At 39.6% G+C, this 15,030-nt stretch overlaps 1 protein-coding gene across 2 annotated transcripts in view; it reads left to right on the top strand.

The window, feature by feature from the left end:
* The window catches only part of LOC131675316 (dynein heavy chain, cytoplasmic), a 995,688-nt gene that overhangs the window by 497,197 nt on the left and 483,461 nt on the right, over positions 1-15,030 (top strand). For both annotated transcript variants that reach the window (XM_058954251.1, XM_058954250.1), the window contains exon 14: positions 12,631-13,742. In XM_058954251.1, coding sequence (XP_058810234.1) covers positions 12,631-13,742 — 1,112 coding nt within the window. The remainder of the gene's footprint in view (positions 1-12,630; positions 13,743-15,030) is intronic.

The following is a 15,030-nucleotide window of genomic DNA, read 5'->3' as shown; positions in this document are numbered from 1 at the left end:
ACACCATTAAACCAGAAACATGGTTACAAAATGTTAATGATTTCGTGCCCGTAAAATATTTTAGAAATTTTTCCTCGCGATTTTTGTACTACGCGATAGCACACGATTGACCAAAAACGAGATCGTGTGAAGTGTTGCAAGAATGGTTTGCAGCTGTTCCAGCAAAATCCGCAAAACTTAAAGTGTCGTTTCATCGCTGTAGATGAAACATGGATACATCATTATACTCCTCAGACCAAAAAGTAGTCTAAACAATGGGTTACCAAGGGGGAATCTGCTCCGAAAAAGGCGAAGACAATTCCTTCGGCCGAGAAGGTTATGGCGACTGTCTTTCGGGATTTGCAAGGAATAATCTTCATCGACTATCTGGAAAAGGGTAAAACCATTACAGGCGAATATTATTCATCGTTATTGGATCGTTTGAAAACCGAGTTGCTAGAGAAACGTCCACGATTGGCCCACAAAAAGTCCTCTTCCACCACGACAATGCGCCAGCTCATGCCTCAGCAGTTGTGGCCGCAAAACTGATGGAGATAGGGTTCCAACTCGTTTCACATCCCCCCTATTCTCCAGACTTGGCTTCGTCGGACTACTGTTTGTTCCCTAATATGAAAAAATGGCTGGCGGGGAAAAAATTTTATTCAAATGAGGAGGTGATTGTAGAAACGAATACCTTTTTTATAGAGTTGGACAAAGCCTATTATTTGGAAGGGATTAACAAACTAGAGCAGCGTTGGATGAAGTGTATAAGCCTAGAAGGAGACTATGTTGAAAAATAAAAAAGATTTATTAAAAAAAATCATGCAGTTTTTATTTTTGTACGGACTTTTCAAATGACCCTCGTAATCAGGGAGCATGCAAGTAGAATTAATCATCGAGCAAACTCAAGAAATCAGCTACTAACCTTGATTTTTTGAAAATATTGGTTTTCGCTTAAGAGATCGTGTTTGAGCGGCAGGCTAATGGATAAATTAAAAGTAAAAATATTGTGAATTCCGTGTATTAAAAAAGTGAACAAGTTTTCATATGTTTGCAGAAAGTTTGAGGTATCCCGATTCCGTAGAAAGATCTGTCATCATTCACAAATATTTCCAAGAATGTTATTGAATGCCTAGAGAAACTTTGATAATTTATAGGTGCCAAACTCCATTTATACGGATTATTGCTCGACTTATTGCTGATCTGGAATAATATTAAAATGATATTGTCTGTGTAATAACAGTTTGGCACAATCTTACAGATTACCAAAATGATTGCTATGTTTGTAAGTGTAATGTTGATGGGTTTAATCATAGAAATAAATCCGTAATTGTTTATCCTGATGTAAGTAACTTTACGCACGCATAAAATGGAAAAACATGAAAATCCTTTTCTTTAGTTAAAACATTTTGATTTAATAGAGCTGGAAAAGGAATCTGATACTGATTTAATGATGAAAAATTTACTCATGTGGATAAACCTTATCTTTTCGATGAAAATTTCTTGGATGATTTTATTCGTAATAATTTTATTTTAATCTGCCTAAGGATTCAGCAGAATTTCTCAATTAAAGACTGTCAGAATGCAATTTTTTAGAACTTGGTATAAAAGTGTCAGTTTACAGAAATAGAGATTAGTAATTTCATGACTTACAGGGGGGTCAATAAGTCTTTACAAAAAGAAGGAAAAAAAAGTTTTGCGTACGTAATTTTTTTTTATTTTGCAACAAAATCTTCTTGAAGGTCGATACATTCTATTAAATGGCCGTCCAGTTTTTTAAGCCATCAGAAAAATATGATTTTTGAAAACCCTCAAAATAGGCATTTGTTTTGGCGATGACTTCTTCATTCGACGTGAATCGTTCGGCAAGCTATTTTTTGAGATTAGGAAATAAGAAAAAGTCACTTGGAGCTAAATCAGGCGAATATGGCCAATGGTGAATTAATTCGAACTTTAAATCGTTAATTTTTGCCATCGAAACTGCACACGTGTGAACTTAAGCATTGTTGTGAAGAAAGAGGCATTTTTTTTGTTCAGGTGAGGACGTTTTTCTCTGATTTTTTCTTTCAGAATAATATTGTCCAGTAATCGTCTAGCCCTCTTCTAAGAAGTGATTCTAGAAGTATATGATTCCATACGCATCCCAGAAAACCGTGGCCATAATCTTGCCAGCTGACTTTACTGTCTTTGCCTTCTTTGGGGCTGGTTCTCCTGCGGTAATCCATTGTATAAACTGTTCGTTGGTTTCACGAGTGTAGTGGCGTACCCATGTTTCGTCTACACATACGAGTCGACGCTAAAAGTCTTCCGGATTAGGACGTATGCGTGCCAAAAGAGCCTCAGAGGTGACCACGCGGGTTCGTTTGTTTTCAACAGTGAACAAACGCAGCAGCCATCTTGCATATATTTTTTTCATCCCCAATTTTTCATACAAAATTGAAATAATTGTACCATTTGATACCCCTGTGGCCTCAACTAATTCTCGCAATTTGAATCTTCTATCACTCAACACCATATCGTGGATTTTGTTGACCATTTCGGGCGTACTCACTTCTACGGGGCGTCCTGAACGAGGTTCATGTTTTGTTGTTGTACGGCCTCGTTTAAATTGATTTACCCAGTAGTAAACAGTCTTAAACACAGGGACAGACTTGCCATGAACGGCGTTCAACTCAACTGTGATTTCTTTTGGTGTAAGGCCTTTTAAATGAAAATGTTTTATCACCGCTCGAAACTCTGTTTTTTCCATTTTTCAAATAAACCAATAACTTTTTGTTCAACCAGCGCTGACAAAAAAACGACTCAATGAATCGAGCTGAAACTTTGTACGATATCTAGTTAGTAGTAATGCTTGCCAAAAACATCATAATTTAAGCGTGACGAGCGCCATCTCTTGGATTTTGTAAAGACTTATTGATCCTCCCTCGTACTGAAATAATTTCTAACGGTCCGTTGTATTTGAGATCGAGTTTCGCGTTTTTACCATCCGCTGCGCTCGAAATCGTGTATGCACTTTGCGCTAAACAATATCGCCTACCTGGAAAAGCGCCTGATGCCTACCCTTACCGTAGTATTTCCTTTACCTTTCCTGAGCTTCATCAATATGCCTAGCTACCAAGTCGCGTAACGCATTGAAACGTCATAGCCTGTCCTCCCACGCCTTCGTATCTATCTTATCAATAGGAGCTTTTACCACAATCTTACGCCTTAAACTCTTTTATACTAGTAGAGTAGTACTTTTATACTACTTTTATACTGGTAGATCCCTACCAAAGTTTAGAAACCCCGGCGATATCTTCGTAGACGTCTGAGTCGCCGTATTGATAGCATGACGAAATTCATGTAAATACCTCTCCCATCTCCTGTGATCGGCATCTACAAACATCGCTATCATCGTTTTTAGTGTTCGATTCATATGTTTAACCGGATCGCTTTGCTGGTGATACGCAGGGAAAAATACGGGCTCGATACCGTATTTTCGCAACCTGTCCTAAAAACACTTTGCTTCTATACGCCTTCGCATTATCACTGACGCTATATTCCGGAGTTTCCCACCTAAACAGGATTAACTCCTCGAGGGCGGTAGCAAGAGCAGGACTGTCCGCCGACCATAGCGGTTTTAACTCGACCCACTTGATACATAAGTCTTGAAAAACACCAGGCATTTGAACCTATTATTGCTACGGGGCAGCTCTACCAAGTCAGTCTCTACCACGTCCCATGGTCTTTCTACTACGCGTTTACCCATTAGGCCTTGAGGCGCCTGCTGAACTACCTTGTACTTGTGACATTGAGAGCACTCATCTACGAACGTCCTCACATCATACCACACTCCTGGCGAGGAATACTCACGAGCAATTCGATCGTATGTATTTGTACGGCCGAAGTCTCCTGAGAACGGTTCGCAATGAGCGTCTCTCAACACCCTTTCCCAGTACGCCAGCGGCACTACCATGCGCCAGTATTCCTCGCGATTAGTTACCGAGTTGAGCAAGTGATCGCGCATGAACCGATACAGGATATTATTCTCTACCCTCCCATTCTCGAATTTCTTCTGTCTTTGAAGAACGTCTTTCACACGTTGTAGATACCAAGCATCCTGTATCTTATCAAAGGCGCAAACCTCGAGCTCGTCCTCAAATTTTCGCGAAAGTGCGTCCGGCACATGGTGCAGCGCTCCCTTTCTATGTACTATTGCGTAATCTAACTACTGAAATTCTAGTACTTATCTTTCCAATCGACCTGTTAGCTCGCATTTATTTAGGATCCTTGTGAGCGCACTATGATCCGTAACGATGACAAAGTGTGAGCCTTCTATATAAGGCCTAAACTTTTTTACCGCAAAAAGTACCGCCAAAAACTCGATTTCGCTCACCGTGTAATTTCACTCGTATGTGTTTAGCATCCGAGTGCCGTAGCACATGGGATGCTTACCAGTGTCGAATACCTGGACCAAACACGCACCAACCGCGAAAGAAGAGCCATCGCAGTGCACGTAAAAGGGGCGCATAAAATCAGGGCGCGCGAGTACCGGAGCCTCTGCTAATGCGCGCTTCAACCTCTCCAATGCAACTTGCTGTTCTTCTTTCCATTCCCACGGCTGGTTCTTCCGAATAAGCTTGGTCAACGGGTCCTTTATCTCACTCTCATGTTCGATAAAACGCGCGTACCATCCTAACATACCTAGGTAACGGCCCAATTAAGCTACGTTACTCGGTGCGGGATAATCTACTATTGGCTTTACTTTGACATCATCCGGACGGAAACCCTCACTATCTAACCTGTACCCTAAATAAGTTACCTCGGTACAGAAGAAATCGAACTTTTTTAAGTTTATTTCTAGACCGACACTTACTAAACGCTTCAATACATTCTCTAACCAAATCACGTGACTATCGAAATCCGTGCTAACTAATAGCAAATCGTTGAGATACCAAAAAACATGCGGCTCGTATTCTGAACTGAAAAGTGCATCCATCAGACGCGTGAAAGTAGCCGGCGCATTTATCAAACCAAACGGCATTCGCTCGAACTCCCATAAACCAAGACCAACGACCGCGAATGCCGTATATTGTTTGCTGTTTTCCGATAGCGAAATTTGCCAAAACGCCGCTCACAGATCTATCTTCGACAGGTAGACTGCTCTGCGCAATTTGTCCAAAAAAAGCATCAATGCTAGGCTTCGCATACGCGTCTACTTTCGTAACCTTGTTTACTGGTCTACAATCGAGACAAAATCTATAACTACCGTCCTGTTTACGTACGATTACCGGCGCGCTCCATTGACTATTCGATGGCCCAATTATTTTCGCTTTCCATAGCCGCTTAGTTTCTTCTTGCGTAAACGCTAATATAGGAGGCGATATTCGGCACATTAAAGTCTTTATCGGGCGCGCATCACGTACGTTGATGACGTGCTCGATATCTCTGGTAACCGCCGGAGATTCACCAGGCTCCGGGACAATCCGGCGAACTGATGCCAGGATTGTCTCTCGCTGAGCCTCCTCGTACTTATTTAAACCTGCACATTCCGCAAAAACGACTACCTCGTTACTACTCTGTTCTGCTAACAGATATCAATCTTCTTGGTCACCTGCTCGCCAAGCGCAATTACCGTTGCTAATATTTATATCCCATACTATACAAAAGTCGACTCCTAAAATCAAGTCGTGTCTAAGCGTAGATACTACCGTCGCAATTAACCAATCCGTCCTACCACCAATTTCAAAACTCAGCTTCAAGTCGCCCCACGTTCGCGGCTTCTCACCCGATATGCCTTCTACGAATATCGTAGGCGGCTTTAAACGGTCCCTAAACCGTAAGCCGAGAGTAGGTCCCACTACCGATACTTGAACACCTGAATATAGCAGCGCTGTATAGACTTTCCCGCCTATGTCGATTTTAATAAAGAACCTGTTCTCTACGGCTGCGACTAACGCTGGATCCGATTCATCCGCCGTTTTCTTCGGGATTTCTGAGTTCCACTCACACCCTCCCCTCAACAAGCTCACCTTTATTATACCTTTTCGCCCTAATTTCGGCATTCCTGCTCGCACGAGCGTACGGCAACCGAGCTGCCGGCGGTGGCTGGACAGCCGAAGGTAATGCATTTTTTTTCATCGGCCGCACTTGTACCTTTGCCCGGCGACTGGGCTTGCTAGCGCGTAGCGGTGACGCTTGATACCCGCGTTTTCTGCTCTTGTTCGCGCGGCAATTCAGCCGCCAAGGGCGTAGCAGCTATTGCGGGCTCATTGCCGAAGTTTGCGCAACGCGCATTGTCCGCTGCTACATCACGCGAATCGTCATGAACTAGAAATTCTTTTTTTTAAGCGCGCGCTTTGCGCTTAGTACACAACGGAAAATTACTTAATTAGCTATTCATTAATTTACCATTTCCGTTCCCATTACCTCGATTGCTAGGCCCACAAGGGATGCCGTGTAACGAAAGCTTCGCTCGTTATCAATTTTAAAGTTGGACAAGTGAGGCGCACTCGCTCATGGCAATCGAGGAGGGGGAAAAGGGGGGTAAGGTAAATAAATGAAATTAATTAAAAAGTACACACAAATCTCAATCAAATCGAAATGTAATCAAGTCTAATTAAAATCAAAATCACACTTCAACTTCAAATACCGCAAATAAATAAACCATATAATTATACTTATAACCAGCTATACAAACTCTTAACCACTAATTAACATAACAATGTTACAGACACTTCTTAACACTACTGAACACAATGGTGTTCCTATCACGTACTACCACAAAAGAACAAAGAACAAATTATCTAATTAACAGGCTAACAAATCTAACCGACTTATAAACATCTCGCCCGGCAGGTGACCGCCTTGACGACAAATCGATTTAGCCTACTTATACTAAAAGAGAAAGCCGCCCAGCGAAAGGATCGCCTTAACGGTACTCTACCTTAACAAATTTATGACGCCTACCATAATTAAGGCAGGTAGCCGGCGCGTGCACGCCTTACTTCCTATCTGACTCTTACGATTACTCGCTGTGCTATACCGTTGAAGAGAGAGAGAGAGAGAGAGAGAGAGAATAGATTACGAGCCTTGACCTTATCGATGCAGAAACGGGAGGCCTGGCTGCGCCCTCTTGCCTTCTCCTTCGGGTAACGTCCCAAGCAGATGCTGTAAAAGTCCTCTGTTTCTTTTCGGCTTCTTCTCATCTTCTTGGTGGCGTGTACGTTCGGCTGACCTTTCGTGCGCTCTCAACTGCACTCTTCACCGTTTACCGACTCACAACCGTCTGTATCTCGGATCGACTAACGATCGTCTAACGACTCGTTCGCTTCCGCAATCGACAGATTCTTCGCTCGTTCTTTCTCTCCCCACTTGATCTACTTATTAGGCAGCACGCGACCATTGTGCTAATTGGTTACGCGTCGCGCGCCTGCCTAATCCTGCATCGGGCACGCACGCCCCTAACTTTCTCTCTCTTTCTAACACCTATACATTATCGTCTACTTGACTACTTCAAGCCGGCTCGGCCTCACTCGTCAATCTCCGTGAAACAAAAGCCATGCATTAGGCGCCTTTAAAAATGCGCCTAATTCTGGTCACCGTTCCTTGCCGAGAGAGGGGGAATTCGGGAAAAATACCGACAGGAACAAGCGCATCGCTTGCTCTCGTCATAATTGTTTAAATGAGAATTTATAGGTTATAATCGACTGAATCATAAAAATCATCAGATTATAACTATTTTTCTATCACCAGAAGAATAGGTACTATCCTTATATTAGTAAAGGAATAATCAATCAATCAATATCTCTCTCTGTCTCTCTCTTGAATTAGTCCATGATCACGGTAAGATCCCGTATACAGTTCAATTTATCTATAGCTAGTTTATTTATTTGCGCTGGTTTTCTGTTACGAGTACAACATGCGCAACCCATCTTTAAAGTGTCGATTACCTTAGCAGCGAGGAACACGATTTTTAACGGCTTAAACAATCGTTGATTCTATCATCCTATCGTTATGTTAAATAGCTAAAATTTTATTAAAAGTCATTTCTATATAGTGAGATATAAAATAATATGATTTAAAATAACTTGAACTGAATTATATGCAATAAATTTAGAATATTGAAATTTATACTAAGTCTACACTGCCGGTCAGTCACTTTTACCCCCCTTCTAGCAAAATTGCTTGAACTTGGAAGTTTCATATTTTTGGTGAGAATCAACGTGTAGAGACGAGCGGGGGCATATTTGGAAGCTCTTTTCAAGAGCTTTCGAATAGTATGCATAACAAAATTTATGAAATCGGGTTTCTAATTTTTTTAATCGAATATTCATCAATGAAAATTCCGGAATCAAATATGACCCTTGTATGAGAAATTTTCTTGAAAATTGACATTTTTTCAACTTTTTATAACTTTGTAAATAAACATCCTAGAAAAAAGTGTACATGAAAGAAAATGTTTCTTTTTTCACGTAGAATACTGTAAAATTTTTTCAGATTAAAAAAAAATATTTTTTTTATCCATCTTTCTATGGTCGGTCAAAAAAAAAAGTAAAATATTCGTCTGCAACGTGAAATTGTCTTCTTGTAAAATAAAAATTGTAGATTTCAAAAACTTGTTGTTCCTATTTTTTTTCCTCACAAAAACGTTGTTTTTCAATTATTTTTCAACGCTGTTTTTATAGCCGGTGCAAAAAAAAATATATCTTGTACAGGAGACGATAGTGAGTATACGTGTATGTGTTCACACCCAGTAATCACAGGCTTACGAAGGTGGTCCGATACGTACTTAGCCTACAAAAGAAAAACGAAAATTTTGGAAAAGTGGCATTTTATTTTTCAACATAGTCTCCTTTTAGTTCGATACACTTGGCCCAGCGATGCTCCAACTTATTTATCCCGTCTAAAAAATACCTTTCCTCTAGGTCTGAAAAGTAGGCTTCCGTGGCAGCGACTACCTCCTCATTCAACTCAAATTTCTGCCCGGCGAGTGACTTTTTCAAGTTTGGAAACAAAAAGAAGTCGCACGGGCCTAAATCTGGAGAATACGGTGGATGGGGCAGCAGTTCGTAGCCTAATTCGACCAATTTGGCCATGACGACGTCGGAGGTGTGAGCCGGTGCGTTGTCATGGTGGAAGAGCACTTTTTTCTTCGCCAAATGGGGCCGTTTTTTCTACAATTCGACGTCGAATCGGCCCAATAATTCGGCATAGTACAGCCCTGTGACCGTTTTACCCCTCTCCAGGTAGTCGATGTAGATCACACCTTGTCAATCCCAGAAAACGGTGGCCATCACCTTTCCGGCCGAAGGAGCAGTCTTCGCCTTCTTCGGAGCACTTTCGCCTGGTAAAGTCCACTGTTTCGACTGTTCCTTGATCTCTGGTGTATACCAGTGGATCCAGGTTTCGTCGACTGTCACGAAACGGCGAAGAAACTCCTTCGGATTGCGCTTAAACAGCGTCAGACATTGCTCTGAAGTTGTCTCACGGTTGCGCTTGTTTTCCGGAGTGAGCAAACGCGGCACCCATCGCGTCAACAGCTTTCTCATGCCCAAAATTTTATGCAGGACATGACCCACGCGGTCTTTTGAGATGCCTACGATCTTAGCTATCTCGCGCACCTTCAATCGTCGATCTACCAATACGAGATCGTGAATTTTTGTCACGTTATCCTCTGTGGTAGCCGTTTTCGGAGCACCTGGACGTGGCTCTTCAAAAATCGACGTGCGACCACATTGGAACTCGTTAAACCAATTTTTGACTGTCGCCATCGAAGGAGAAGAGTCACCGTACACAGAATCTAAGCGCTTTTTGATTTCGCTGCGCGATTTCCCTTCCAAAAACAAGAATCGAATCTCAGACCGATACTGCTCTTTTTCCATTTTTCAAAAATCAACGGACATACTTTCTTTCACACGTTCTCAAAAATAAACTACAACTCCGATCCGGCTAAAATCTTGACAGTAACCATCGAGAAGGTTGTACTACGTGATAGAATATTTCTTTTGCGAGAGTGGCGCCATCGGGCGGTGAGGCTAAGTACTTATCGGACCACCCTCGTATTTAGTAGGTACCCAACACGCTGTATACTCAGGTGTTTACAAATAAAGTTATATACGAACGCTCACCATATGTAATGTGGTATCTTCTTAAATATTTCTGTGTCTACGATTATGAGCAAACTAGTCGATCGCGAGCGTTTCAAGTGTGAACAACTGTTTGTGTAATGTGGAGTGAATATGGCAAAATCGAAAAATTTGTCCGTGCGTGAACGTAATATGATCATTGCCCTTCATGAACTGCAAATGAGTAGTCACGCTATTTCAAAGCAGTTGAAAATAGACAGGCGCACAGTGGATTATAATATTAAAAAGTTCTGTACATCTGGAAGTGTCGAAAATAGGCAACGTAAACCAAGAAGACAAACTACTGCCAAAGAAGATGACTACATTTGTCGAACAAGTTTGCGTAATCGAAAAGTCACTGCCTCTGAACTTACCGCAGATGTCAACAAACATTTAGAAAAACCTGTGAGTGTGAGTTCGGTGAAGAGACGTTTGCGAGAGAAAGGACTTTTTGGTCGAGTTGCCGTTAAGAAGCCACTTCTACGATGTGTAAATAAAAAGAAACGCTTACAGTGGGCAAAAAGTCATAAAAATTGGGCTGTTTCTAATTGAAAAAATGTTCTGTGGTCTGACGAGTCAAAATTTGAAATTTTTGGAAGTAGAAGGAGAGTATATGTAAGAAGACGGGTTGGTGAGAAATATAATAGTGATTGTTTAGTTCCAAGTGTGAAGCATGGTGGTGGTTCAGTTATGGTATGGGGTTGTTTTGCTGGATCAAATGTAGGTGATATTGTGAAAATTGATGCAATCTTAAAGAAAGAAAGTTACAAAAACATTCTATAAAGGAACGGTGTAACATCAGGAATTCGACTAGTTGGAGCATAATTTGTGTTTCAGCAAGATAACGATCCAAAACATACATCCAAATTATGTAAAAATTATCTCTTAAATTTAAAAAAGAAAAAAAAATTGAAAGTTATGCAATGGCCAGCCCAGTCGCCTGATCTGAATCCCATCGAACTGCTATGGGAAGAGCTCGATCGAGCAGTGAGAAAATCTTGCCTAAGCTCTGCAACTAATTTATGGAAAATTTTACAAAGAGATTGGAACAATCTCCAATAAACCACATTGGACAAACTAGTCGCAAGGATGCCAAGAATATGCAAAGCTGTTATCAAGCATAAAGGAAAACACTTTAATGAAAGAAAAGTTTAATTTCTGTGATACAAGTTCTAATTATCGGAAGTTTATGTTTGTTAATTACAAAGTCACTATTGTTACGTGTTATTGTTATGAGACGGTGCATTTATTTATTCTAATTTTATTTATTTCGAATGATATTTAGCTAAAAATTTGATTCATAGTCCTATCGCATTTGGTTACTTTTGTCTAGTTTTTGTTATCTATTTTTGTTGTCTATTTCTATGTTATGACATTCTACTAAAAATACGCTAGAATCTAATCCAGAGTGAAATAGTAGATAATCTTCAAGTTTTAGGCTCAATGAAACTTATGTAAAGTTATTATTTCAAATAAATAACTTTCCCGATTAAGCATGTATTTTCATTTGAATCATGACATATCATTATTGTTATTGAAAAACAGTGTTCTTGTGAGGAAAAAAAATGGGAACAACAAGTTTTTGAAATCTACAATTTTTATTTTACAAAAAGACAATTTCACGTTGCAGATGAATATTTTACTTTTTTTTTTGAACGACCATAGAAAGATGGATAAAAAAAATATTTTTTTTTAATCTGAAAAAATTTTACAGTATTCTACGTGAAAAAAGAAACATTTTCTTTCATGTACACATTTTTCTAGGATTTATATTTACAAAGTTATAAAAAGTTGTGAAAACGTCAATTTTCAAGAAAATTTTTTATACAAGGATCATATTTGATGGAAAAAATTTTTTGATGAGTGATTTGGATAGCGTTTGGAAAAAGGAAGAAAATGCTGTGCTCAAAATTTTTGTGGGATTTTTTCCCTAGAATTGGCAAGTTATCAAAGATAGACTGAAAATTTCGGAATTTTCATTGATGAGTATTCGATTGAAAAAATTAGAAACCCGATTTCATAAATTTTGCGATGCATACTATTCGAAAGTTCTTGAAAAGAGCTTCCAAATGCTCCCCCCGCTCGTCTCTATACGATGATTCTGACCAAAAATATGAAACTTCCAAGTTAAAGCAATTTTGCTTGAGGGGGGGTAAAAGTGACTGACCGGCAGTGTATGTTAAATAAATAATTAATTAAAATTATAGGAATAAAATAAATTTCGCAGAATTGTAAATCTACGTTCACTTTTGAGAAAGACTTCTATGTAATTAGGAGTACTTAGGGGTACTTTGTTTATTCAATTTTTTGTGTGAATTTCAACATTGAATTAAACGTGGTTGATTGGATTTTATTTAAATAAATTATTACGATGTATGAAAATTCATTTGATATAATGATATTAAAAACATTAGAATAAGAAAATAAAAATAAATTTTTTAGAAAATTTCTATTATAACAATTTTATTTATTCATTACATTGTAATCATTTACCGTTAATTGTTTACTTAACTTATAAGTAACTTAAATCTAACTTTTATTTCAGTTTTATGTGGACCTCCCGGCTCAGGTAAAACAATGACACTATTTTCGGCTTTGAGAGCACTACCTGATATGGAAGTTGTTGGCTTAAATTTTTCATCTGCAACAACGCCTGAACTATTATTAAAAACATTCGACCATTACTGTGAATATCGTAGGACACCTAATGGAGTTGTATTATCACCAGCTCAACTTGGAAAATGGTTAGTTTTATTTTGTGACGAGATCAATTTACCTGAAATGGATAAGTATGGTACACAAAGAGTAATATCATTTTTGAGACAACTTGTAGAGCATAAAGGATTTTTTAGAACAAGCGATCAAGCTTGGGTATCAATAGAAAGGATACAATTTGTTGGAGCTTGCAATCCACCAACCGATCCCGGAAGAAAGCCCTTAAGTTACAGATTCTTACGTCACGTTCCTGTTATTTATGTTGATTATCCCGGTGAAGTTTCTTTAAAACAAATTTATGGTACATTCACAAGAGCCATGCTTAGATTGATTCCATCCCTGAAAGGCTATGCTGAGCCATTGACAAATTCAATGGTAGAATTTTATTTAACATCTCAAGAACGTTTTACGCAAGATATGCAACCCCATTACGTTTATTCCCCTCGTGAAATGACACGATGGGTTCGGGGTATCTGCGAAGCAATAAGACCATTGGACAATTTATCTATTGAGGGTCTAATTCGTCTTTGGGCCCATGAAGCTCTACGACTTTTTCAAGATAGATTAGTTGAAGATACGGAAAGAGTTTGGACAAATAAAACTATCGACATTGTCGCTTTAAAACATTTCCCTGGAATTAATAAAGAAATCGCTTTGAATCGACCAATTTTATATAGTAATTGGCTTTCTAAAGATTACATTCCAGTAAGTAGACGAGAATTAAGAGGCTACGTAAAAGCAAGACTCAAGGTTTTTTATGAAGAAGAATTGGACGTTCCATTAGTACTTTTTGATGAAGTTTTGGAACACGTCTTACGAATAGATAGGATTTTTAGACAACCCCAAGGTCATTTACTTCTCATCGGTGTATCAGGAGCTGGAAAAACTACCTTGTCCCGTTTCGTTGCTTGGATGAATGGTCTCTCAGTTTTTCAAATAAAGGTAATATTTATAATAGTAAAATATTTTCATTAACATTTTTTGAAGGAGCTATTTATAATTTGTGTATATCTGTAATTTGCAACGGTAGTCGATTCAATTAATCGAACCGTTCGCGATTCTGATTTTCGCGCGTTAGTTCTAAGTATTGAGAGAGAGAGGGGGCGCGCGATCTTTCAAATTAGCAGTTACGCTTCAGCTGTATTCGAACGAGCATCGCCGATTTTTATTTGCACAGTTTTTCTCGCCGAGTAATAGTTTTCCTGGGACAATCTCGTGCGTGAGTGTGATAGCGATATTACAGCAAGTACGGGGCTTCGGAAGCAGTTTGCAGCTGAATAGCAGAGTGAGGCAGCGCAGTCAATTATTCAAAGGACAGAGACAGTTGATATTTTGCTGACATCAACAATTACGGCTGATCACCGTAATTGCACCGCAGGGTAGGTGCACCTCCCTTTATTATCGCGTGTCTAAATATATTTATTATTTTGTTTAGCCGCGTTAGCGTTGATAATTTTGTATTCGCGCCGAGCGTTAGATCGCGCCAATTTTCGTATCTTCTCTCTCTCTCTCTTTCTCACCGAAAGTTATTTAATTGTAAATCCTGTTCGCGTGCGTCAGTCTTTCGGCCCGATAAAGACTGTAGAGATTTTTATCAATAAAATCTATTAAAATTATTCGCCAATTTCGTCATATAATTTTTTCTAATAGATTAAACAATTGAAATAGGCAAGTTTTAATCCGATCATAGCTAGGGGATTAAGTGGATTAGGAGCAAAGTCGATTACACTTAAAACTCATCGTGTGTCACAGGGCACGTGACTTAAGGTGAGTTCAACTCCGCTTGATCGAAGACAACCAAGTTAAGTCAGCTGACGTTAAGGCGAATACACGTATTAACATACGTGTTAACGGAGCGGCGGTTTGCTCTGCATCGTGGGAGTTTGCTCTTATATAAATTTCTCATTTTGCAGGTTTATCCCCCCGTTACATGGCGCCTAATTGGTATTAAGACCCGTGTCGTGCGAATAGGATTGTGCGTCGAAGGTAATCGACGCACGAGAGAGAGAGACGATTGCGCGAGCGCTTAGGATGGTTTGAGCGGGTAGTAGAGCGAGATCGTGAGCGGTACGCCCTCTGCTGGGGAAAAAACGAAACCACTTCGAACCTTTGGTTAAAAATTGTTAAGATTATTGTAAAAAGGGCCGAAAGCGATAATTATTGGTAGGTCGAAGTGATTTCAGATCGTACGGGAGAATCAGGTGTTAACCTATTTCAGCCACAGTTAGGT

This window comes from Phymastichus coffea, unplaced genomic scaffold (assembly GCF_024137745.1).
Source record: "Phymastichus coffea isolate CEN01 unplaced genomic scaffold, Cenicafe_Pcof_1.1 PCOF00018, whole genome shotgun sequence".
NCBI classification, from domain to species: Eukaryota; Metazoa; Arthropoda; class Insecta; order Hymenoptera; family Eulophidae; genus Phymastichus; species Phymastichus coffea.
This window is presented reverse-complemented; position numbering and strand designations above follow the sequence as displayed.